Genomic DNA, 24,920 nt, shown 5'->3' on the forward strand with positions numbered 1-24,920 from the left:
TTTCGAAAGAAACAATCCTCTTGAAAGAACTTATTGGTTAGCTTATATTCCACAACTATACATAGACTTGCAGTATTCACTATTGCAAAAAGTTTATGTAAGGTTGCTACCTTAAATGTAGAATTAAAGATGCACCTCAAAAATCCATCAGAAATGGTTATTTTAATGTTAAAAAACCCTCTTATTGATCATATCGATGTATGAACATGAAACAAAACAAAAAAAAAGATTTTGAGTCTCAAAATTAATGCATCTTGCAATATATTATCTATAGACTATTTGTTTTCAAGATATTTATATGTTTATAGATCTACTTGATTTGAACTATTTTTAGAGTTTAAAATTTTATAGTGATAGACAAAAATAGATTTTCAGATAATCTTAAGATTTTTTAATACCAGAATTACATGCTATTATAAAATTTAGAGGTACACCTTAATTGGATTATTTAAAATTGCAACCTTATAGAAACCACACCCTCCAATATTTACAACAAATATCAATATCAAAATTTACCCTCTAGATGAGAAGTGGGATTTTAGGTAGTACAATTACTTCAGTAATAAGCTTTCAAGAAAAGGTAAAAAAAAAAGAAGAGGAAAATGCGTAGTTGCTCTCGTAGTTATAAAGACCAATCTGGATTAGCAGGCCAACAGATCCCACCACAGCGACTGCCTTGACCAATGGATTTTAAAGCAGGAACTGGATTTTGTAGAAAACCAATGCTTGACCAAATTTTGGCATATCAGACTTATTAGTTTTAACCGGTTAGACCGATCAAAGTTGAACAATTTATTTGTAATATGATATTTAAATATTTTTCCTTGCTTTATAAGTTACCAAGTAAACTAGCTTGACTAATAGTGGAGTTAGTTTTATTAAACTAGATCCCTCACCAGTTTGATAGCCTATCTGATTTTTTATGACATTGGTTTCTCGGTACATACAAAACATCATGGACTCTCGTACGTGTTATATAGTTCTGTTGAGAGAGAGAGATGGAGAAAAACAAAAATAAAAGAGTCAGCAAAATTTGGTAGCATAAATGGCCAATAAGAAGTGAAAAGCTCAATCCTCAGATGTACGTACCGTAAGAGAGTTGGAGAAACAATAAAAGAAATGAATTGCTAGACCTCTTTTACATGAAGTTGCAAGGATCTTACCATGGTTACGTATACAGTCGCACATACATTCATGGAATAAGTTACCAGCATGATTGAACTCAAAATTATTTTTAAAACAAAACCAGAATCATTTTTAAAACAAAACCAAAATCTTTCTTTCTTTTGATAATTACCAAGACCATGTTCAGGCCAAGTCCTTCGCTCTTGAAGATCTCCTCTGAGGAGGTGTTTTTCTCCTGTTGATAGCGAATTCAGTCTCATCCTCACTAACGGGCAATATATCTGAAAAATTGTCATCTGATTTTGATTCATCATTGTAACCTCTTCCCCTGGAACTCAGAGTTTGTGCTCCTTTTTCCTCGGGACGCTTATGGTTACACTGTAGGCACACCATGTTCCTCCTGTAATTTAAAAAGTCACACCTACAAAATAAACACAATGCCTTCACGATCAATCCCCAAACTCAAGAAGTATTATATTGGCATTTGTTACAACTAATGCTACTACCCACTACCATCGTTGTTGTTGTTGTCATCATCGTTGTCCTTGTTATAATATTATTGCTATCATCATCATCATTGAAGTTCATCTTCCATTGGGTTCGTGACTGCTTTTCGAATAATGGTGGGCAAGAAAAAGCGGGCCCCAGATCCATAAAATCCATACTCTCTTCATGGTCCATCATCTTATTGGACAGTCATGTCCTCTGATGGATTATGAAATTCCATAGTCCACTGACTACAGTAAATTATCTATATCATCATCATAGTGCTTACACATTAAGAAAAACGAGATTAAATGGATATGATCTTACGAAGGGCACTCCCATTCTCCAGGAAGAAGTTGTCTCTTCGGCTGCTTTTCTTGGCAGCGTAGGCAATTGGTATTACGAGCAAAGTTCATGAACCGGCAACTGATGTCAACAATAACAAAATGGACACATCAAAAACAGATAAATTAGGAAAACCACACAACATTCACAATAATAAAAGGTTCAAAAGCAGAGGAAAAAGCATAAAAATTTACTGGGGACAGGTCCAGTCCCCTTTCTTCTTTCCAACATTGTCAAAATTCACCCTTTTGGGACCCACTTCTTTGCACTTCAAACACCTCACATTCCTAGCGAAGTTCATGAAATTGCACCTGAAGGAAATCACATCCAGTAATCCAAAATTTCAGATTCAACTTCTATATACAGAGAGAGAGAGAGAGAGAGAGAGAGAGAGAGAAGCTCTGTAAGTTTCAAGAAGTTTTACTCTGGGCACATCCAGTCCCCTTTTTTCATTTCTTCTTCAGGATCAACTCTCTTTGGACCACCTTCTCCGCACTGCAAACACTTCACGTTCTTTGCGAAGTTCATGAAATCACACCTGTAATTGCATAGTTTGACAATCAAGTGCCTCAGGGAAGTCATAGCACATAAATCAAGTAATATCGATCCCTCCCCTCCCTCCCTCAGGTTGCAAGACGAATCATAACAAATTGACAATGCTGAGACTTATAAAAACTAAGTCAAGTCTCTATAAAAATTAAAGAAAAATGGTGAGACTCCACCGAGTTTTTCACAAATTGTCAAGACTTGCCGGCTTGCAAGCCAAGTTGCTTGATGAGTTCCCAGTTAAAATGATGAGTGTCACAAATTGCTTAAATATTATTCTAACCTAGAAAATTTAATGTCTCCTCCACAAATCTAAGTAGATAACCCATATTTCTCACATAATTACAAAAACACTGAGACAGGAGACAGTCACATAACCCTAGAGATTTCTGGTAGAACTTCACTCTGCACTTCAAAATTGTAATGAATCAACAGAAGTGCCAACAAAGATACTCAGTTCTTATCAGTTAGGAATTCTACAAATCAGTATTCTATTTGAGACATGTAGTTTTCTGAAGAAATGATTTTAAGACTTGCTTGAAGTGTCATACTCCCTTACAGAAACAACTAATAATCAAAGCACAACCCTTTTGGAACCAACCATAAATTTCTAAGCATGGATTACTTTCAAACATTCTGTCACATAAAAGATTTTAATATTTTAATACACAACTAGCTAACTCCCCAAAAATGGACTAGGCAGATGGATTCTCAAAAATAATTTTACAGCACTCGATAAGGAGTAGAGAACTGAGAAAGTTCCCAAAATCACATAGGAGATATAACTTCAGAGAACGCATCCCCACTGATTCATCCAAAACAAACTTCAGGGAAAAGCATAAAATACAACTGCACAGGGGATAGTGTTTGAGAAATTGCTGACAGTGCGATACTTGCCTTAGGTGGCTTGGATTAGGGCCCAAGTGAGTCGAGAGGTAAAATCTTGGGTCTCTTGACGAATGGGCTCTTAAACCCTGCTAAAAGATCGGTGATCTCACGAATGGGCTCTTAAATCTTGTTAAAACATCGACGGTCCTGCTCGAGACCCGCCTAATGCAGATCTGGTGACTAGGGCCCAGGACCCCGGCACATAGTTATCAAAACCAGACGAAACCGTGGTCCCCCCAGCAGAACCGGTGACAAGACCCCTGTCCGGTCTGGCATGGGCACTAAACCAGTATTTCTTGAGATTTGGTTAAAACCAATGATTGACCGGTTGAACCGGTTTGACCGTCGGTTGTTCCGGTCCTCTTGGGTGAACCGCCCAATCTTTTCCCCCACCTCTCTTGCTATTTTTTGGCCTGATTTTTTTCTTTTTATTCTTTTTCTGCCTTTTCCATTTTGATTGCAATAAAATAATTTATTTCCAAAAATTTTAATCCAAAAGATCTCAAAATTTTGGCAAAAATCATCACCATCAATGCCAAAAGGAAAATTTTATTTTTTCTTACCCACCATCTTGGCATGCATTCTTCACTCTTTTGCTGCATTTTTTATAGTTTCAAATTTTTCTTTTACTCTCTTTGGAATCACTCGTTTTCTCTCTCTTCAGTGAGGACAAAGGTGCACCTGGTTCTTTGTCATTACATACTTCAACTTTATGAATAATGAAGTCATAGGATACATTAATTTTGTCATTAGAATCATGTATGCTACGAAATTTTAAAATCCTCCAATATTTCATATTTGGAATAAGTTGGAAGTTTTGCCACAATTTCTGAAAAATCTCCTTTTTTAACAAGGACTTCAAACCAGGTTTGAACGGTCAGACCACCTCTCGGACTGGTTTTAAGTGGACCAGTCCCTTAATTGGTTCGAGCACCAGTCCGATCCTGATAACATTACCCCGGCAATTCCAAGGCCAAGTCTCTATTTTCAAACATTAACCAGTATAGATTCACCTCCACCATTCAACCTCAATAAGGAACACTGGAGACAAAACAATTTTCTCTCTTTAAGTCTGCCATTATTCTTCAGGCAGAAGAAAAGCTCATATCCACCATCACTAATTGATGATGGATGGTAAAAATGAAAGTGAACTATAGAAACGAAATACCATGTTCGTGCTACAATTTCCCCTAAGTTCATAGCACTCATTCTTATCCAGGTATTTGGACATGAACTTAACACGTGTTTATCATAGCTAAAAACAGGTGTGGTTTGGAGAACTTACTGGGAACAGATCCAGTCCCCTTTCTTCATTTCCTGCCCCATCATCACCTTCTGGAGTTTTTCCGGTATAGATTTCAACACAGATGTTGGAAGGGCTGGATCGAGAGGTGTATCGCTGAGTTCAACAAGCTCAGTAAGCAACTTGCGAGCAGACACTTCAACATTTTCCCTTCCATGTGGTTTGCCACCCTCTGAGAGAACAACTGGGTCCATTGCATAGCTCAACAAGATGCGCACAATATCAACAGTGCGAGCTCCTTCCTCTTCCTTCGCATTTACGTATGCTCTGTCACAGGATCCCCGTAGATTGCAGGCACTGCATACCTGGATAGGTGATATCATGCCCGAATAGATTAGAAAGCGAACAATCTTCAGAATAAGGATTTATTTGCCCAGTAATGACACTGTAGCTGTCACCACCAGCCCAAAAGTTATTCAAATGAATTTTACTCAAACTTTGTGAATGATCTCATTTCATCCCACCAGACAATCCAAAAAATAAAATAGAACTGTATTTATTTTCTTGAAGAGAGATAAAACCACAATTAAAACACATATACCGCAGTGTTTTGGGCACAATTAAACATATATACCAATTTAACTAAGTAATACACATGCACATATGCGTGCACGGACAGGCAACCACACATAACTGATGTTACAAAGACATGGAGACATGTCACAGCATCCAATATACCTATGTTGCATGGATTCTTCTAGTTGGGTGCCACTCCTGTCCCGGACACATGGCCTTATAGGCATGAAAATTCAGTACATCATTTAAAAGGAAGATGGGATTTTGTGGAACATTTAAGTACTTTCATAGTAACAATTCAACAAGAGAGGTTAGAAAATTGTCTAAGATTGTCAGACACAGGTTTAGTACTGTAGTGTCCTTGCTGCAATGACACGAGCAATAAAAATTGGAAACATGTATCTATGATACACACACACACACATACATAGAGAGATAGAGAGAGAGAGAGAGATTAATGCAATGTGAGTAATCTAGAACAAACCACAGAGAAGCATTATGTAGCATCTCTGCCCCTAAGAGGATGTATTTCAACATTAATATAGATTCCTTTACAATGCTAACACAATAGAATTCATGAGATGTGATATTTCCCAGTGTCAGAGCACACACAACATTACCCCTTACCATAACACGGCAACTGCCTTAGAAAATAATAAACAGAGTATCAACTTTATATACTTGAATATAAGTCATTAAATGAAATGATATTTTTAATTCTTTCAATGTATGGATATAATGAAACAAATATCAAAAGAAATTTTTTGGCCAAAATAAACAGATTAACATTTGCTACTATCCCAAATTTTCGACTCATTACACCAGTAATTAGGAGGTAACAAGGGAATATGTCATGGATAAAAAAAAAACTTACATCTCCTTCATCAACATTCACAAAAGCTCTCAATCGCTTTGCGGAATTGACTGCTTTTCGGAATAAATTGGGGCATCCACAATCTACAATAGCCTGAATATCTTTCTTAGACAAAGATCTGAAAGCAATAGGCACAATAGACACAAGTATTAGACGATAGAGTAAACCATGCTAATTGGATGAGATTGAATAGGAATGATACCAGAGCTCAATAAGAAATGTAGACGAGAAGAAAACACTGTTTATGAATTGCAAGATATCCATCATATGGGAATACCACACAAGTAACTTCAATATTTTTAATACCATTGAGCATTCAAAAACCAAGCAGATCTAACATTAAACATATGAAACATATCAAAATAAAACTGCCATACGATGCTCTTCATTGAAGTTCAATTCTTTTGGTGTTTACTGAATTGTTCAATTCGCCCTCCCTCCATATGAAACATATCAAAATAAAAGCTGCATACCATGTTTTGGAGTTCATCAAATTGTTCAATTCTCTTAAACCATAGTCTAGAGTTCATTAAATTGTTCAATTCTCCCTCCACCATGTTTTGGAAGTAATTGAATTGCCCCTCCCTCCCTCCCTATTCTTACTCCCACCATATCCTCCCTCCCTCCCAGTGTTGGAAAGGTATATACAAATGGGGAGAACAAAGAATTATTCAGGAAGAATCATAGTTACCGGGACCAGGAACAAATCAGATCCAGGATCAGGATCATAACAGCACGATCGTGACAAGAAGGAAGCTCTCTATGGCACGGATCGCCGTCTGTATACCCTGAAATCTCGGGATCTTGATCCCAATATGTGGAGAATCTCGACCAAACTGAATTGGTATTGAACGACAAACTATACAGGACCAAGCTTCATCTGGTTGAAATAAAGGCTCCGAGAGCACTTAACTAGTTAGTGGTATAGTATTTACTACTATACAATACCACACTACTACAATTTCATGATATATATACGAGATTCTATTATACTATACTATACACCACTAAATTTAACTTTACTATGTATAATTATACAATATACATTATATATAGTACTATAGTACACCACACTGCTAAACTATATTATACTGCTGTACTATACGACTATACCACACCACACAGCTATAACTATACTGTTGTACTATATTACAATACTAAGGAACCTGGATGTCAATTCCAAATGGGAAGGATAAAGCTTCTCAACAATAAAAAACACAAAGCAAGATTCCTATCCACGGAGTGCAAGAGCGATATTCTGAACTGGAATGGAAACCTTGTTTGGAAAATTCTGTAGCTATGGGAAGAATAATTTCACAATTTATGTCACTGTCTTGATGGTTTCTCCCACTATCCTACAAGAATGCCCCTCATAGACTAGGACATAACCTTCAGATTTTTCGTAGTATATAACATAGTTATCAAGGCCAGACCAGACCGGACCAAGCCAGTGGTTTGACCCCATCAGATCACCGATTGATGCCTTGACCAGTCTGCTCAACGTAAAACCCTGTTTTGGTCGAAAACCAGTCAAAACCAATGTTTGACCAATCAGACGAGCCAGTTTTAATTGGTTTGACCAGCTAAATAAAGTTACAGAAATGTTTTTAATAAATTTTAAACTATTATATCTATTTTTCACTCCTTTTTTTTCTAAAATCCAATCTAACTAATTCAACAAGTGGTTGGACTAGTTTTAACTAGGCCAAACCCCTCAAATGTTTTGGTGGCGAGTTTAATCCTTGTCTAAAAAACATAGTCTTAGATATGAACATTAAGATCACCAAGATGTTAACAACTGAACATCCATATTTAATACTGAGCATACCAAGTTTTAAATTCCAAAAGAAAGAGAAAAAGACCTAATATAAAAGAAGAAAAAAGTCGTAAGCCTTTAAAGTTGATTGAATTTAATGTACGCAGGAATTTCAGAAATATAAGTTTCAAAGAAAACAACACAAGGAAAGAGAATTGGGATTAATTTTATACTTAACTATAAACTTGTACCTTTTGTTCACTATGTAAGACTTACATAAAAAAAGATTAACCAACTTGTTGAGCCTTGGACTTCTAAGGGCATGACCATTGGCTGGCCCAACAGCTAAAACCACTACTCTTCGAGAGAGCATACCCCTCACTTTTACCCTCTTAAGATGGATTAATGCCAGAGATTATGTATTTTTTCTTTGGAAGAAAATTTCTTAAGTTTGCAGAATTTTCTTTTGCCCTCTGATCAATATAAACCTTTAGGGGGAATCTATATATATATATATATATATATATATATATATATATATATATATATATATATATATATATATATATATATATATATATATATATATATTTCTTCTACTTATTATCCATTAAGAGAAGCATTCTTCGAATTAAGGCTCTGGCTATCATGTTGTAATGTATGTTATTTTGGTCATATGCAAGAAACTATATTACAAGGACACATACACGTGTGTCCACTTCAAACACGGCCATGTTGTGCCTAACATGGCTCCCCATAAAGTGGTGTATGCCACACATAACACATCAATACGAGACCATATAAATGCTTCATATATAAAATACATACATAAATACACACATACATATATGTGGCCTCACATACATATGGATGCATACATACATACATACATTTATGTATTCGCTCTCCACTTGAAATTCTTATGAATTTTCAGTTACTGGACTAAATAGAAGGCTTAAGTGAACATACATACACATAAATAAATATATAATATATATATATAGTATTATATATGTATATATATATACATCATCGTCATCATCCGAGACTTATCCCAATGGCTTGCACATGATCTACAGCACTGTAAAATGGGATAATCTTTTATTGCAGATGATGCCAATTATCTCAATTAACAACGGATTGCATATGGGTGAAACGCCAACCAGGATCGGATATAGCTTGTTTCTGCGAAATCTACTTCAGTAGAGCATATGATGTCAATGGCCCGAGGCAGAGCACTCAATGGGCTAGGGTGGCCCCCAAAAAGCTTGACCAACCCCAGGGAAACTCCAAGAGCTGGCCTAGATCATTTGCACAGACAGACTTTTTGGGTGCTAAGATCCAAAGTCGAGAGGAAAACAGCCCAGATCGTACACTATCTTTAGGTTTGACGAACTCTTTCTCACAAGTAAAAAAAGCAATTCCATAATAGAAAGATTTTTAAAAGAATGAGCAACATGCTTTATTATTGTACATTGTGAAAAGTAAGAACAATTAATTATGAAAAGATTTGAAAGAACAATTATGAAAAGATTTGAGTCTTGAAAACATAACTAAGTTCAAAGTTTTGATAAAGGTATGAAGAAGAAAGATCCTAATATAGTTGCACTTAAGGCATGCAACGTTTGAATTCATCAAATGATGTCCAATTGAGCAAATTTGTCTATATATAACCCTGAACAAATGCAAGCTTTTTAAGAACTTTTTACTATAACTTTGCATTTGCACATATTATTTCTGTTTTGAGCTGATTTTACAAATCTCTCTCTCTCTCTCTCTCTCTCTCTCTCTCTCTCTCTCTCTCTCTCTCTCTCTCTATCAATAGTAAGGTGTATCTATGAGCTATCTTATATGATCCATATGATCATCATAGCCTCATAACGATGAGGTTATCGATCGTCCTGGATGGTGATGGAGGAAGCCTAGGGCTACAAAACTTAATAAGCTGAATATATGGCAATGTCTAAAAAAACAGACCGCCCGGCGCCTAGGCGCCCAAAAAAATTTCCGCACGCCTGGACCTGGGCAGGCGCCTATCACAGTTTACGAATTTGTTTTTTTTTAAACTTCTCCCAAAAGGGCAAAAGGGGTCATTTTGACCCCCAAATCTGTATAAAATAAGCTTAGGGGTTTATTTTCAACCCCAAACTGAAAAAAAAAACAAGAAACCCTCAATCTTAAACTTATTTATGAGAATCTAAAGCAATTGCTGAAAATTCAAAAATACTTCTTGTGGATTCAAAAAGTTTGTTTTTCTTATTGAAATTAATGTTAGGGTGCTATTGGTGATATTATAAGACTTTTAAGTTGATGCACAAGTTTACAAAAAAGAGAGAGTTAGTGAGGCCTGAGGTCACTAGATTTGCCACTGCCTACCTTAGACTACAGAGCATGTACAAGAGGAGGATCGCATTAAGGTCTATGTTTGCTTTAGAAGAGTGGAGTAGGTGTAAGTGGTCTAGAGATGCCAAGGGAAAGAAGACACGAGATATTATTCTTTCAAAATATTTTTGGCATAGGGTGAAGCATGCGATATTAGTATTTCTTCCATTGGTGAAGGTCTTGCACTTGGTTGATGCTGATAAGCCCTCCATGGGCTTTATATATGATGCAAAGGAAAGGGCTAAGAATGAGATTGCAGAGAATTTGGGCGACAATGCAACGAAGTATGCCCCAATTTGGGAGATTATAGATGATAAATGGGATAGGCAGCTCCATAGACCATTGTATGCAGTGGGGTACTACTTGAACCCCAAATTCTTTTATGGAGATGCAAATATTGAGTCAAAAGGGGTAATTATGGATGGTTTTAATGAGTGCCTTGAGAAATTAGTTCTTAATCCAAATATCCAAAATAAGATATCAATTAAAGAGCTAATTTCGTACAAGTGTTCTTTGATGTCATTTGGAAAAGATATGGCATTAAGGCAAAGAAACAAAGACGAACCAGGTAATATTCCTTTGACTTATGTACTTTTGTTTTATAAAATATAAATTTATAATTTTCTTTCAAGTTTTGATAATGTTAAATACCTAAATTAACTATAAATGTTGCCCACATATTGCAGCCCAATGGTGGAGACAACATGGGAGTAGCGCTCCAAACCTCCAGAAGATGGCTATGTGGATCTTGAGTTTGACAACTACCTCTTCTGATTGTGAGCGCAATTGGAGTTCGTTTGAGATGGTATTTTACTATTTTACTATTTTAAAGGAATAAAATTTTATTTGCCTTTTTTATTTATAAGTTCATATTCATTTTGTAATATAGATTCATAAAAGGTAAGAAGATCATAGACCTATAGTAGTTACTTATGCATTATTTTTTCTTCTAGGTGCATACAAAGAGAAGAAATAGGCTTGAGCAAAGGAAGCTCAACGACTTGGTTTTTGTTAAAGAGAATCAAAGGCTCAAGGAGAAAAAAAACCAGCCAAAGAAGGACCCTATCTCTTTGAAAGACATGGAGAATGCTTCAGATTGGCTAGTTAGTGACCCTGGTACTGAGGAGGTGTTCCCTGGGGAGGGTTTGACATGGAAAATGGTCAATGAGGCTTCCGGGCAAGCTTCTGATCCTAAGAGGGCCACTCGAGCAACTTCTTCTGCTGGTACTTCACGGAGGGAGATAGAGGAAGAGGAGGCAGATTCAGAAGAATCTCTAGAAGAAGAGGAATATGTTGAAGAGGGATGATTCTGATGATCACGGCCTCCATTCTGATGCAGAAGAAGGCAATGAAGATGATGATTCTGATTCTTATTGATGTCTTGATTATCTTCTCTATTCTTTTCAAGTAACTTTAATACTTTATTACACCATCTTGGTTTGGGCTTTAGACATTTGGAGTTTGAAAGATTTTTATTTAGTTATGTGGTTTGTAATTTTTTTGCCTCTTTGGACTATTTCGTTGTGTGATTTACTAGTTTTTCCATAGTTTTGGAAGTCAGTTTGTTGATGACTTAGAGAATTGGAGACTTGGAATCTTGGATGTTATTATGATTTATTTTATGGATATGGAATATGCCAATATGGAGAATTTCTGAATTTGAGAGTTGGAGACCTTACAATAGCCTATTAGACTTTTAAATGTTTTGTATGGTTCAAATTTTGGAATAAATTACAATTTTTGACACAAATATATGCATATATGTGCATTTGGATAACAAACATTTAAAAAAAAACTAAGAATTTGCACCGCAGGGCGCCCGAGGTTATGGGCGCTCGCCTAGGCGCTTGGCACCAGGCAGGCCGCCTAGGGGCTGCCTAGCGCTTTTTGAAACCTAGATATATGGTGAAAACAACTCCCCTCATCTAACCCATTCATTGCACGGAAAAGAACTATGTGACCATGATCACATGACTCATAACATTTGTCATTCTATAAACTTGGTCACATTAATTGCACTGGGGCTTTCAAGGTATATATCATATAGTACCAACTTTCATATTTTGAATTTCTCTTAAATTTCTTAACACTACACGGTTCCTGTGGATGATTTGCTTTAGTCCACATGGTCATAAAATAAGTTTAGCATCGGATAATAACTTACCTAGGAGTAAGTTTAAGACTCAACCTTGAGAAAAACAAATATCATAAATAATTATATATGTGCTTGGAACAAATATGTCCTAAGAGAAAATCCCAATGAGAATGATTTCGGATTTTAATTCAGAAATTTAATGCCAATCTTCCAACCCCTCTATTATGGGAAAGGTAACTACTCTAATCTCCCATTGTATCCCTAATTTCAAGAGGCTATCTACCCTAATCTCTCTCCTTCATTAGGTATCTCATCAAAACTAATGTCAAATGTCTTACCCTTAACTGTAGCTTAATATAAGTAAAATATATACAGAGATATCAAAAAAACTTAAATAAAAATTGGGTGTTATTTTTCACTCACATATAATGATTTTAACATATACTCATAAGATGAGTGTAGCTGAGATAAGGATGTTGAGATGGATGAGTGACAAGACAAGAAGGGATAGAATTCCAAATGAATACAATCGGGAGAACTTAGGTGTGGCTCCAATAGGCGATAAGATGAGAGAAAGTAGACTTAGGTGTGCTGGCCATGTGCAATGCAGACCCAGTACAACACCTCTTAGGAGGTGTGAGTTGGTTAAAGTGCAAGGCTCAAAAAGGGCAAGAAGTGTCCAAAACAATATGGTTGGAAATAGTGAGAAAAGATATGGGGACTTATGGGCTCACTGAGGGTATGGCCCTTGATAGAGCAAAATGACAGACCAAGATTCATATAACCGAACCCACATAAATGGAAAAAGGCTTTGATGATGATGATGATACAATGATTTTAACAATGTCACTTAAATAAAAGAAATTTTCATAACTAAAATGGTTTAAAAATGTATCATTTTGATTTTATAATCTAAATAAATCTATAAAATTGAGAACCAATTTTTATTCAAGGCCAAGCAGGAATTTTTGTTAAAATGAAATGATGAATTGTATTGGGTATCACCTTTTGAGTAAAATTTGATTTTCAAACTTACAATAGAATTAGTGGCCCATTTTAATTTAAAAGAGTAAATTTTATAATTGTATTGATTTTGACCTTTTTATGATACATAAAAAGGTAATGGAAAATTACGTTAAAATAACAATAATACCCAATTTTTAAAACTAAAATATTCATTGTGAACCTTATTAATTTCAAATTTTAATTATCATTATTATATTATGAATCACAAAGGATATTACAACTCAAAAATTTTAAAATCTTAAAAATATATATGTAAAGTGATATTATAATTAGAAATGATAAATTCATATTCAATGTTTAACACTTAATAAATAAGGGCAAGTTTGGAAACTCACTTTATTTATTATTGCTTTTGATTCAGGAAACATGGGGGTGGCAATAGTGACATAACAACTTGAAGAGTCAGATAGAATATCCAAAATGTGAGTGACCTTATGAAATCTCTTTATGATTAGAAATTTCGCCTATTAATTAAGGGTATTGCTCTAAAAAAAGAATTTAAGGGTATTTATTAATTAACTTTCTAAGAAGACCTTTTAGAATTATATTTGTAAAATAAAATTATCCTAATTATAAGTATGATTTAAATGCACAAAAAATCAACCTTTTATATAAAGTTTACATTTTTTAAAACAAATATTGGAAATGCGAAATAATATGTAATGTAAAATTCAAATAAAATGGACTCCTTGTTCCATTATAAAGTCTCAAATTTGCTCTCGACAACTGTTCCTTTTAGGAAAATACACAATTAGCGAGATATTTTATTAGAACAACAAGTAAATTTAATACCTTTTTATAGAAAGATTTGGTCATTTTAGAACAGAAAAGAGAAAAGTTAGATTTATTGTCTCACCACGTGTCAAAGCAAAAGTTAAATTTTCTGCAAATTTACCACAAAACATTTGGTTTAGGTGCAAAGAGAATCGAAAAGCATCAAAGGGGTGGGTATGGTGTGCTCCCCCAGGATCATATTTTGCACTTACTCCCTCTGGTAAAATACTTGGGAGCATTTTCCTGATTTAAAAATTTTAGGATCCACTGTAATTTCAAAATAAATTAGATACTAAGGTTTTTACCAAAGGAAGCATATACCCACAAGAGCATAAACAGATGTGAGAAAGCAACATATGCCAAACCGAGCCACTGAACCTTATTCAACTTTCTAAGGAGGCACGTGGTCCAAGTGGAATACACACACACACATGTATAATTTGTAACTTTTAGTAATAAAATTACCTAAAAATAAGAAAAATGTGTCTAATATTGCAGACACGTTTATCCAGAGTTATGTACATGCGTATCTCTTGAATTAGGAAGTAAGTCGAGCAATTTCCTAATATAATCATTTTAATACATATAATATCATCATCAACTGTTATTTCCAAATTTGAGGACCACAAAGTAACATGACATGCTGGCAACTTTGAGGATTACCATCCACTTGAAAAGCAAATGTGGCAAGTCCAAAATCCTTCTCTATTATTTGACTCTTGTCATTCACACTCGTTCAAAAGGTTTCCTACATTTTTCTCTAACACTTACTTTTTAGTTCACTGTCATTCCTTGTGGAAGAAATGCATACATCAAGTTGTACTAAAAGTATAGGCAAACGGATACACATCCATAGATGAAGGAAAAGAGAGAGAAGGAAAAAAAGAGTGGCACGATTGGTGGAAAGCTTGGTTCAGCTACTAATAATATCATCCCTTTCTGCTCTTTGTTTGGCCGGTTGATTTGCATCACCATTGCCCTCCCTAACGAAGTCCCTAAAGGATATCTTCTGTGAGCTAGTCATCATGAACTCTAAAAGTAGCGAGCTACTCTCCATGTATATGATTTCTCACCACTGGCCCACACGATTACATTAAGAAAATTCAGTTCCACGATTCGTGGACCGCAATTTCCCCAAATTAGTGCGTTAATCTCCATGGATGTGATTTCTCTCCACTGGCCCACACAACCACAATAAAATATTTGTGTTCCATAATTCTTGGATCCGAGTATTATATAGACAACTTCCTTAAACAAGTAACCAGTGCCAAAATCTCTGCCTCTGTGGATTCACATAATCCACTGGTCTTGAGAAGGTCATTCTCACCAAACCCAAGTTATCTCCAAGAATGCCACATTCTTCTCTAACTTCTCCACTTCAACTATCACGTTTCTTACGGTACCCTGCTACATTGCTTAGGGACTTATTACCATTCACTATAAAGTTGAAATTTCTTTTTCTTAAATCTTAATGTTGACAATAGATTTGTGTATGGAAGTGAAAATTTTGTCACAAGGTGTAAGGCAGCCCGCAAGCCGGGTGCCCTAGAGGTCAAAAAATGATGACCTAAACAAAAATCACTAAAATAGTGAACAAAACAGCAATGAAAAGAAGAAAGCAAAACTAGCAGCAGCTATCAACAAGACAGGAACTCAACACTTTCAGATTTACATTTCATATGAGACGGAAGAAAGATTAAGAGAAGAAAGAAGAGATTGGGGGCAAGAGATTGAGGGGGGAAGAAATGAACGTGGGGAGGGACAGAGAAATTGAGGTAGAGGAAAAGAGGGAGTGATACTGAGGGAGCAACCCATAAGGGTACTGGCAGCCCAACTGTTGACACTGTACAAGGCAAAAATTGAGAACCACAAAACAGGTCAAGAAGTAGTGAAGGCCACACACAAATTGGTAGCACAAAACCAATGTGGGGAATAAGAAAACCAGGGGGAATGAGAAAGAAGTTAAAAGGAAGGAAAGAAAGAGAGAAGAGATTAAGGGAGAAAGAGAGAGGCTAGAAAGAGAAGAGAGAGATTGAGGAAAGAGGGAGAGAAAGAGAAGAAGAGTGACAGAAATAGAGAATTACCAGGAGACAAATCGAATAGAGGAACAAGGGGTGGCAGAGAAAGAGAGAAACATCACGACAGAAAGGAAATAAGTAGAGAGAAAAAGAGATTAAATTAATCAGAAAAACCATCAGAATCCAAACCATAAGAAGTATAATCAGCATGGAAGCAGAGGGATGCCTTTAATTAGTGCTTGTGGCAACACCTTCTGCAGCCCCTTCTTTAGCCAAGGCATCCGCTGCATTAGCTTCCCGCCGAGTATGACAGGAGGAGACTCGAAGATGCCCATAGATGAAATACCCAAACAAACATATTGCAGAGTTTCCACGACTGCTGATTTCTCCTAGTAGTCCAGCCTATGATGTTCTTAGAGTCCCCCTCCACTACAAGATTATCTCCCCAAATCTTATTGAACTTTTTCAGGCCCTCTAGAAGAGCATTAGCATCAGCCCAGGCTGAATCCTGTATTCCAAGGTATCCCAAAAAAGGAGAAAGAACGTTTCCCCGTGAATCATGGAAAATACCCCCGAAGCCACAAGGGCCAGGGTTACCCAGGGAGCACCCATCTATATTAAGTTTGATGGTTGAGTGACTTGAAGGGTTCCAATTAGTAGAGTGGGGAACCTTGTGAGGGTTGTGTTTGATAATGTTGGACCAATATGAGGCAAAGTCAGACCCAGAGAAATGTATGAGCTCCTTAAAGTTTGAAGCCCAGAAAACAGTGAGAGTTTTAGCATATTCGCAATTGCTGACATAGGTCTATTCTTAGCCATAAAAATCCTAGAGCTGGATTTCCCCCAGATTGTCCAAAGGGTGGTTAACAAAGATGCTATCCATAGTATCCTTCCGGATTTGGGTATGGCAGGGAAAAATAAGAGGAAAAGAGTTGTTCACTTGATTGTAGGGTCCCCTATTGCCGATTGATGTCTTGAAGAATCCCTACTCACAAAAAGGAAGTAACTCCACAGTGAAGGAAAATAGGGCTAGGTATTTCTTCAGCTTCTAGGCACATATAATAGCGAATAGCAAGATTGAAACCTGTTCTCGATAGCTGGTCTGTGGTTAAATTTCTGTTGAAAAGACCAGCCAAAAAAAAATTGTACTTTGGGTGCGATTGGCGTTTGCCAAGCCCTTGTCAGGTTCAAAGAAGAAGAGTAAATGAGCGTACAAGTATGACAGAATGAAGAGAAGTTGAAAATGCCAGATTGGGATACAGTCCAGATGACCATGTCATGGCCCGAAAAGGTTACCAAGAAAGTAAAAGGTGAAGGTGGTTTAAAAGGTCTTGGGTATCAGAATCAGATAGAGGTTGTCTAAAAGTTGGGTTCCAAGTAGGTCTAACTGCAAAATTCAAAAGACTGCCACAGTGGCATTATGGAGACTTGGAACAGAAAATAGGTCAGGCCAGGTGTCCCTCATGAGCTGCAGTCTGATCTACGTATCCATCGTCTGATCTACGTATCCATCCAAACGATAACTCGATTTCCAAGACTAACTTTGTATCTTATAGATGACATAAAGCAGTCTCGAAAAGCGAAGATGCTTTTGCCAAAGGAGTTGTACTTAGGCCTACTCAAAGGAGACCAGCCAAGGTTGTCAATCTTGTACTTGAGAAGCAGGAAATCATACCAACGCAAATTTTGCTAGGAGGCAAATGCAATCAACTTTTATCTAAAAGGGTGAGGTTTGTACGTCTTAAACTACGTAAGCCAAACCCTCCTGGGTGTTTGAGCTAGCACAATTTGTCCCAAGCCACAAGGTGGATTTTGTACTTGAATGTGCCATTGGACCAGGGAAAGGATCTCATCAAACATTCTAAAGGATGAATGAGACACAAAGGCATAAGGAAAAGAGACATGAAGAAGATTGGGATGCTAGAAAGAGAAGCTTTTAGAACATTGATGACAAATGCTGAAATTTTAATTAGGGAAATTTATCCAAACACAGTCAAGATGGAGTACTTAGCATTTCACTAATATCTTCTGATTTAATTTCAAAAGCCCAACAAAATACAAACGATCATGAGTTGAAATCAGTGATTTAAAAATCGGCAAGTAGCAATGAACTCGTCCGAGTCGGCACGGGAATCGATTACCTCGTGTCGATTCCAGTGTAAAATCGGGAACCACCAGGTTCTAGAACAAAACCGGCTGGTTCTGCACAGTGAACCGCTTGTGTGACGTCATACACGGGTAAAAATCACCCGTATGATGTCACGTAGCGACTTAGCACGTGCCAAAACAACACCGATTCTCTGTAGTCCACATGTGGGAAACTACCGTTACCCACCGGCCGCACGTGGATGGCAACCTCGGGCGCACGTGTGCAACAGTTTAGGAACTTACAAAGCAATTTATAGACGCAAAACTAAAACTCGCTGATGGATGTGGGATAATTCCTACGGTGCGTTAAATTATGACAAAATTTGAATAAGTACTATTAATATAGAAAGCAATTACACTTGCGTTGATGTGGCGGAGTGGTTATCACTTCCACGGTAGAGCCTTCACTTCTCAAGTTCGATTCCGCCTTGGACATATTTTATTTTATTTTTGTTGACCACAAAAATAAGCAGAAAATAACTTTTAAAAAAAAAAAAATTGAAGTCTCTCTCTTTCTATTTACAATCTTTTTTACTAAATTTATTCTATAAATCTAAAAAAATTAATTTTTTTCAAAGAAATTTATTCCATTTGAAATCTTTCTCTTTCTATTAATTCTAGAACTCTAAAAAATTTAAATTTTAACGTGTTCTTTTGAAAATTGATATGCATTCTAATAATTTCTAACCAAATTTTTTATTTTCTTTATTAATTTTTGCATTATAAATCATGTAATTTATTATCTTTCTTACAGTTCTCAATAATACATTTTAAATTAGATCGTATTACAAAATATTTTGGATTTGTTATTATTTGTATAATAAAATAATAATAAAATTTAAACCAACAATTTTAATTTCAGCATATAACATTATAGTTAGTTGGGTTGAAATAAATTTGGATTATAGTTAGTTAGTTAGTTAGTCGATTAAATCTACACTTTATAGTAGTCCATGTATGATTATATATTTTATCCATGATAATTATATGATTTTTCTTATGTGTGATGTAAATTTAATGGTTAACATAAGTTTATACAGAGAAAAAACATATCAATATTCACAAATTGATGAAAAAAGTGAAAGTTAACAATGGAGTACCCTCATTTCTTATTGGATTCCTAAAAGACAACATTTAAAATTAATTTTAATAATTTTTTTGGATTTTTTTAGAGCTTAATCGGACCGAGTCGGCTGATTCCCGATCCGGATCGCCGATTCACCGACCCATATGGGTTTTTGACGTGCCTAATCCAGGGCACCGATCCGTTTTTTAAATCACTAGTTGAAATAGTTGAAAATGGTTAAAAATGTTAAATAGTTGATGAGTTACATGTATTTTGGTCAACTTCCCTTTCAAAATAATGCTTTGATGACTATATTAAATCTCCACTCAAGATATCTACAAGCATTTGGTTTTGAAAATAACCTATGGAAGCAAAATTCAACCCTTCTGATCCATGTTAAATTCCATGACGGGTCTAATGGACAAGCCATCCAGCAACACACTCTAAAGAAATTAGGGTCAGGCATTCTCCCCGCTAGTGTTTCAAAACTTGTTAGGCGACACCTAGGCAATCAGGGGGGGGTCCAGGCCGCCTAGCGACTAGGTGGGTGCCCAGAGCCTGGGCAGCCTAGTAGAATTATTTTTTTTTTGGGTTTTTCTCTTTCTAAAATATGCTCTAATGGCGTTTAGGTTTCAAATGAACCTAAAACCTACAATTTTGCATCTTTAGTATAAAAAAATGACCCAAAAATACCCTCAACGACGAGCATTTCTACCCCTGGGCGGGGCGCAGGCCCTGGGAGGCCGCCTAGACGGGTTCCCGTGCGCCTAGCCAGGTGCCCAAGGATATCAGCTTTTTTTTAGCGCCTAGGCCTAGGCAATGCGCCCAAGCTCCTAGAACCGCCTAGGCGGCCACCCAGGTGCTGGGCAGTCCACTTTTTGAAACATTGCTCCCCACCCATAAATTATAAGGTGGTTTACCTTTATTAAGGACATTGCACGAAAGAGTAAAGTTGCTCCCGCACAACTAGTGTCTAAGAAGTTAGACTCAAGCTCCAACTCACCTGGGATATGAGACTGATTCACCTGGGTAAAACTTGGTCAGTCCAAGGCAGATCTCGCACAATCACACTTTTTAATAAGAAAAATCTTTTATTTTGAAAAAACTTGGGAAGAGTTGAGTAATTATGGGGTTTTCCAGCCCCATAATCATGGGAAATTCCAAGTCAACATGGGAAATTCTGCAATGGATTGGTAATTTTTAAATCACTACTTAGGAATGTTTCAACATTGTACTAACCAATTCCATAGAAGCATTTTTTCATATGAAAAAAGGCTCTTCGTTTTCCTCTCAGAATTACCGTCATTTCAGTGGGTACAACTGTTTTCAAGTTTCTTTCTTCTATGCACATCTTATACAATTGGATGACACTACAAATGAATAAATATATCTAAAATAATAGGGCATCCTATTCCTCTGGTGTATTGCATTTTAAATCTTTTGCTTTTGAAATATTTGCAAAACAACATATTAAGAGAATTTTTTAAGGCCAATAGTTTTTTATTATATCATATCTTCTCTACAGTTTCCTTTCGCATTTTATCAGTATCTGATAACTTAGCCAAGTCCACTCTGACACGATAGAGCTATTCGGCCTTGACATGTTGCCAAAGCAAGTTCCCATGTACGCGCTTGGGTACGTGGGAACATGTATAGTACTCGGGCAGTACCACATGGACTTGCCCGACTATTGTAGGACTCGCCCGAGTTTTATAAGACTCCTGTGAGTACTATAGAACTCGAGCAAAACATGCCGAGTTCTATAGTATTCAGGCAAGTCCCTACAGTACTTGCCTCAGTACCATTACTGAAAAAATAGAAATGGGGCAGATTTCTGCCCCCCTTTTCATCTCTCTCACACCAAAAACAATAAAAACAAAAAAATTTAAAAAAAAGATAAGGGGGCCAGATTTCCACCCCCTTTTCATCTCTCTCGAAGGGGGCAGCAATCCACCCTTTTTAATATTTTTTCTCTCTCTTCCCATATGTTCTCCCCTCCCCCCCCCCAAAAAAAACAAAAAATTTCTTTATTTTTTATTTTTTTATTTTTTTATTTTTTTATTTTTTAGAGTTTAATTTTTCTTTTCTTTTCTATAGGCATTTTAATGCATGTACAATACTCAAGCGAGTCTGAGTTACTTGACTCAAGTGGAGGCCGAGTCTTGAGTCCTAGCAAAGTATTTCAACATTGCATTATACACTCGGTATGTCAGGCAATCAATCAAACATACAAAGTTCAAGCAAAATACTAGTGTCTGTGCCTATCGATTCACTATGTTTTATATAATTACAAAAATCATCATATGAAGGGCATTGATTACTAGGAAGGTTGTTCCTGGGGAGCAAATGCAATGTCTTGAATTTTCATAGATAAGGAAATCAGTGCCTTGAAGACAGTATTTTGAACCACATGCCATGCCCAGTTATTCTTCCTCAATCTGTTTTTGTTAACTCCATTCAGCCTGTAATTTTCCAACAAATCCCTTCCTCCTAGCCTCATCCAACCAACTCCCTGCCTTCTCTTTTTCCACAAAACCATAACTTTGCCATTGGGATTCATATGAAGTGTCCAACTACAATAAGTAATGAGCATTGCTCATGCAATTTCTTCTAATTGGTATGCAATTCCATGCAATAACTGTGCTTTGGAGTAAATAAAATCATAAAGACATCAAATGCACCACAGTCTTGACCCAATTAATACCACTTTTTGAAGTTCAATTTAACTCGATGTGTCCCAAGTTTCCATTAATTACTACCTCCCTCACTGGAAGCAACCTGGTATCTATCGATCGGCGATGATAAAGCCATCTAGTGTAGGTGGGAAGCAACCTGTTGTCGATTGATCGTCGATGATAAAGTTATCTAGTGAAGGTTGCTTTCTATTCAATTATGGTATTGGCAGGCTTTAAGACATATGCACACAACTCACTGCCTACTCCATAGTCAACATTGGATACAACCATAGCTTCAGTCATTCCCAGAACCTTAAGGATGACCATTTGCATTGAGAGAAATCTCCATATGAGATGTGTCACACTTCTGTATTCATTGAAGTTTAAGGAAGTGAATAATAATATTATGTCCCTTAGATGTGGCTCCAACAAAAAAATTCCTACAAAACTAGGGCAATGCATTCTATTATGTTACTCCCATTTAGTCATCTTACCAAAGATGAATCTCTAAAGCACTGCAATTTACAGTATCATAAAAAATTCAGAAACATAATTATTCATCTAGAAAAGACTGTCTATTATTCAAATGCTACCTTCCAAGTGGCAATCATGTCAAGAAGCATGGAACACATTGACAGTCATCTGCAATGAATCAACAACTATTGAGAAAGCAGTTTAACATATAACGCAAATATCCCTAAATCTAAATTTTATTACAATACCAATCATTCAAATAATCAAAGTTACAGAACACAAAGACCCTAACATCATAAACTACCAGTTTCAAGCAAGGACTTCATGTTGACAATATCTCAAGTTAGTCCTCGTAAACAACAAACTATGACCGACCCATCAAAACAAACCTGTGGGGAAAAAAAGAGAGTAAAAGCCATATTTCAGCGTTGGAGCATACAAGCAAACAGTTGTGGTGGTCTTTTCAATAAAATAACAGTTCAAGGAAGACCTTGACTGAATAAAGGACACTAAAACGATTAAACAAATCACCAAAATATAACTAGAAAATTCAGTTCAATTCACCTACTTGAGAATGTCAAAGCGCTCGCGAGCAAAGGTCACGCAGGCAGTTTGAACTCGATTCAAGTCTTTTGGAACTTCATCATCGTCTAATACTCCATCCGAATAAGTCTGATCAAGATAGCCCCTACTCCTCAACTTCTCCGTGAACTCAACCCATTCCGGCCAAGGATGTGAAGCCCCTGCTGTAATACTCTGTTCAACCTTTTCGAAGCTTTCAATATGTAACTTTGCAGAGAAACTCGACTTGGGCAGAGTATAATTTCCATTACAGAAGAACACATGGTGTGAATTTCCCAAAAGTCCAAGAAAAGGAGAAGAAAAATACCTAGGGGAAGAGCATGAGGAGAAGTTAACACAAGATATGGAAGGAATGGGTAGTTTTAGAGAGAGAAAACAAGGAAGAGGACTGAGAGAGGTTCTGAAGAGTAGTAATCTGGAAAAAGCCATTAAAGGGCTTTCTGCGGGCTGTGGTCTTAGTGGCAAGGCAGCACCTCTCTTAAACCCCAAGAGCTTTTGCAGAACAGGCAAATGGAGATGCTAGGGAAATGGAAACCTTATGACGCCGTGAACACGTGACAATTAAACATCCGCCTAATTAGAAAAGGGTGCGGTTTGTATGGAGCCTAGGCTCTAAACAATCAAATTAGAGCCTACCTTCAAATGGTGTCGAGAAATGTGATTTTAATGTTGAAAATATTTGTGCTAGCCATAAAGTATATTTTCATCTGTATTTATAAAGTTTAAAGCCTAAAAAATAGTGTAGATCAACAGATCTATGAAATCTTGAAAATTGACAATCCAAAAATATGTTACAAAATACAATATTTTCAAAACTTGAAATCTATTTTTTTCTCATGTCCATGCATCTTGATGTCGAGATGATCAATTTGAGGATATTTAAACATCAAAACAACCTTTTCTAGTGAAATTTTTGAGATGGGCTCTAATTTGATTGCTCAGAGCCTCAGCTCTATATAAACTTTTCTCTACACTATTTTATTTTTAATTTTTTTTTCTATAACTATTTTGACACCAAATTTTACGAGTCCAATCCTCTATTAAACTCCCACTAACTAAAAATATAAAAAAAAATATTTCCAATAAAATATATTAACCAAAATACCCCTGAAAAATTCAAGAGGTATTTTGATCATTATATTTTATCAAAAGATTAGTTTTAATATTTTTTATAGGTACGCCACAATGAGAAGATGGCACGTACCAAATTTTATATTCATATAATTTGTATAAAAAAATTAAAAATAAAATACTTTGAGATGTTGAATCTAAGATCAAACAATGAGCAACTCTCTTGATCAAAATTAGACAGCTGAATAGGGGAAGCATGGATCTTCTATGTTATAGCAAAAGTACATAAACCGAAAAAGCAAAACAACAAATTCTGCTTCTTCTTTTTTATAGTAATAAAAGAGTTAGAAATTTTAAATCTATGAAAATTATAAAAGTATATAATCAAATAGATTAAAAGAAAAATAATATAACAGATAATATATAATCCAGATATATGAAAAATAGGCGATATGTTTATTCAAATTTTCAAAAAATTTAAATATTCAGATTCTATTTTGTCAAACGTACCCAGACCATGAAGGCAAAGTAGACTAGGCAGCATGGTTTCATTACAGTGATAATTTAGAAACCACACACTAGTGGTTGTGTTTGGCATTGTTTGACATTGTATTCATTGTTCGCAAAATCGCCCTGATCTAACCGCTAACCGCTCAGTTAGATCGGAACCAGCCAGTGGCCGGTTCTGGTTTTGGGTGGTTAGGGTGATCAACCGATATTTTTAAATATAAAAAAATACAAATATATATATATATATATATATATTCTTA

At 36.1% G+C, this 24,920-nt stretch overlaps 2 protein-coding genes across 4 annotated transcripts; one reads left to right on the forward strand and one right to left on the reverse strand.

Annotated features, from left to right (window-relative positions):
- Positions 1 to 1,099: 1,099 nt before the first annotated feature.
- LOC18423760 (uncharacterized) lies at positions 1,100 to 23,773 on the reverse strand. 3 transcript variants are annotated; one of them, XM_088865196.1, is made up of 8 exons: positions 23,066 to 23,454; positions 22,617 to 22,665; positions 6,084 to 6,201; positions 4,676 to 4,998; positions 2,381 to 2,494; positions 2,151 to 2,267; positions 1,939 to 2,037; positions 1,100 to 1,546 (listed from the first exon to the last, which is right to left on the reverse strand). In XM_088865196.1, exons 4-8 carry the CDS (start codon positions 4,885 to 4,887, stop codon positions 1,309 to 1,311), a joined length of 780 nt encoding a protein of 259 aa, XP_088721322.1. In that variant the 5' UTR covers positions 4,888 to 4,998; positions 6,084 to 6,201; positions 22,617 to 22,665; positions 23,066 to 23,454; the 3' UTR covers positions 1,100 to 1,308. The 3 variants fall into 3 exon arrangements, with proteins under 3 accessions (XP_088721322.1, XP_088721323.1, XP_006828420.3); XM_088865197.1 differs by lacking the exon at positions 23,066 to 23,454 and adding an exon at positions 22,802 to 22,881; XM_006828357.4 differs by lacking the exon at positions 22,617 to 22,665 and having other exon boundaries at positions 23,066 to 23,773.
- Positions 8,950 to 11,879, forward strand: LOC148782439 (uncharacterized). Its single transcript, XM_088865198.1, has 3 exons — positions 8,950 to 10,789; positions 10,908 to 11,026; positions 11,175 to 11,879. Exons 1-3 carry the CDS (start codon positions 10,150 to 10,152, stop codon positions 11,526 to 11,528), a joined length of 1,113 nt encoding a protein of 370 aa, XP_088721324.1. The 5' UTR covers positions 8,950 to 10,149; the 3' UTR covers positions 11,529 to 11,879.
- Positions 23,774 to 24,920: the final 1,147 nt, after the last annotated feature.

This window comes from Amborella trichopoda, chromosome 4 (genome assembly GCF_054954075.1).
Source record: "Amborella trichopoda isolate Santa Cruz 75 chromosome 4, AtrichopodaSantaCruz75HAP2 v2.0, whole genome shotgun sequence".
Taxonomy (NCBI): Eukaryota; Viridiplantae; Streptophyta; class Magnoliopsida; order Amborellales; family Amborellaceae; genus Amborella; species Amborella trichopoda.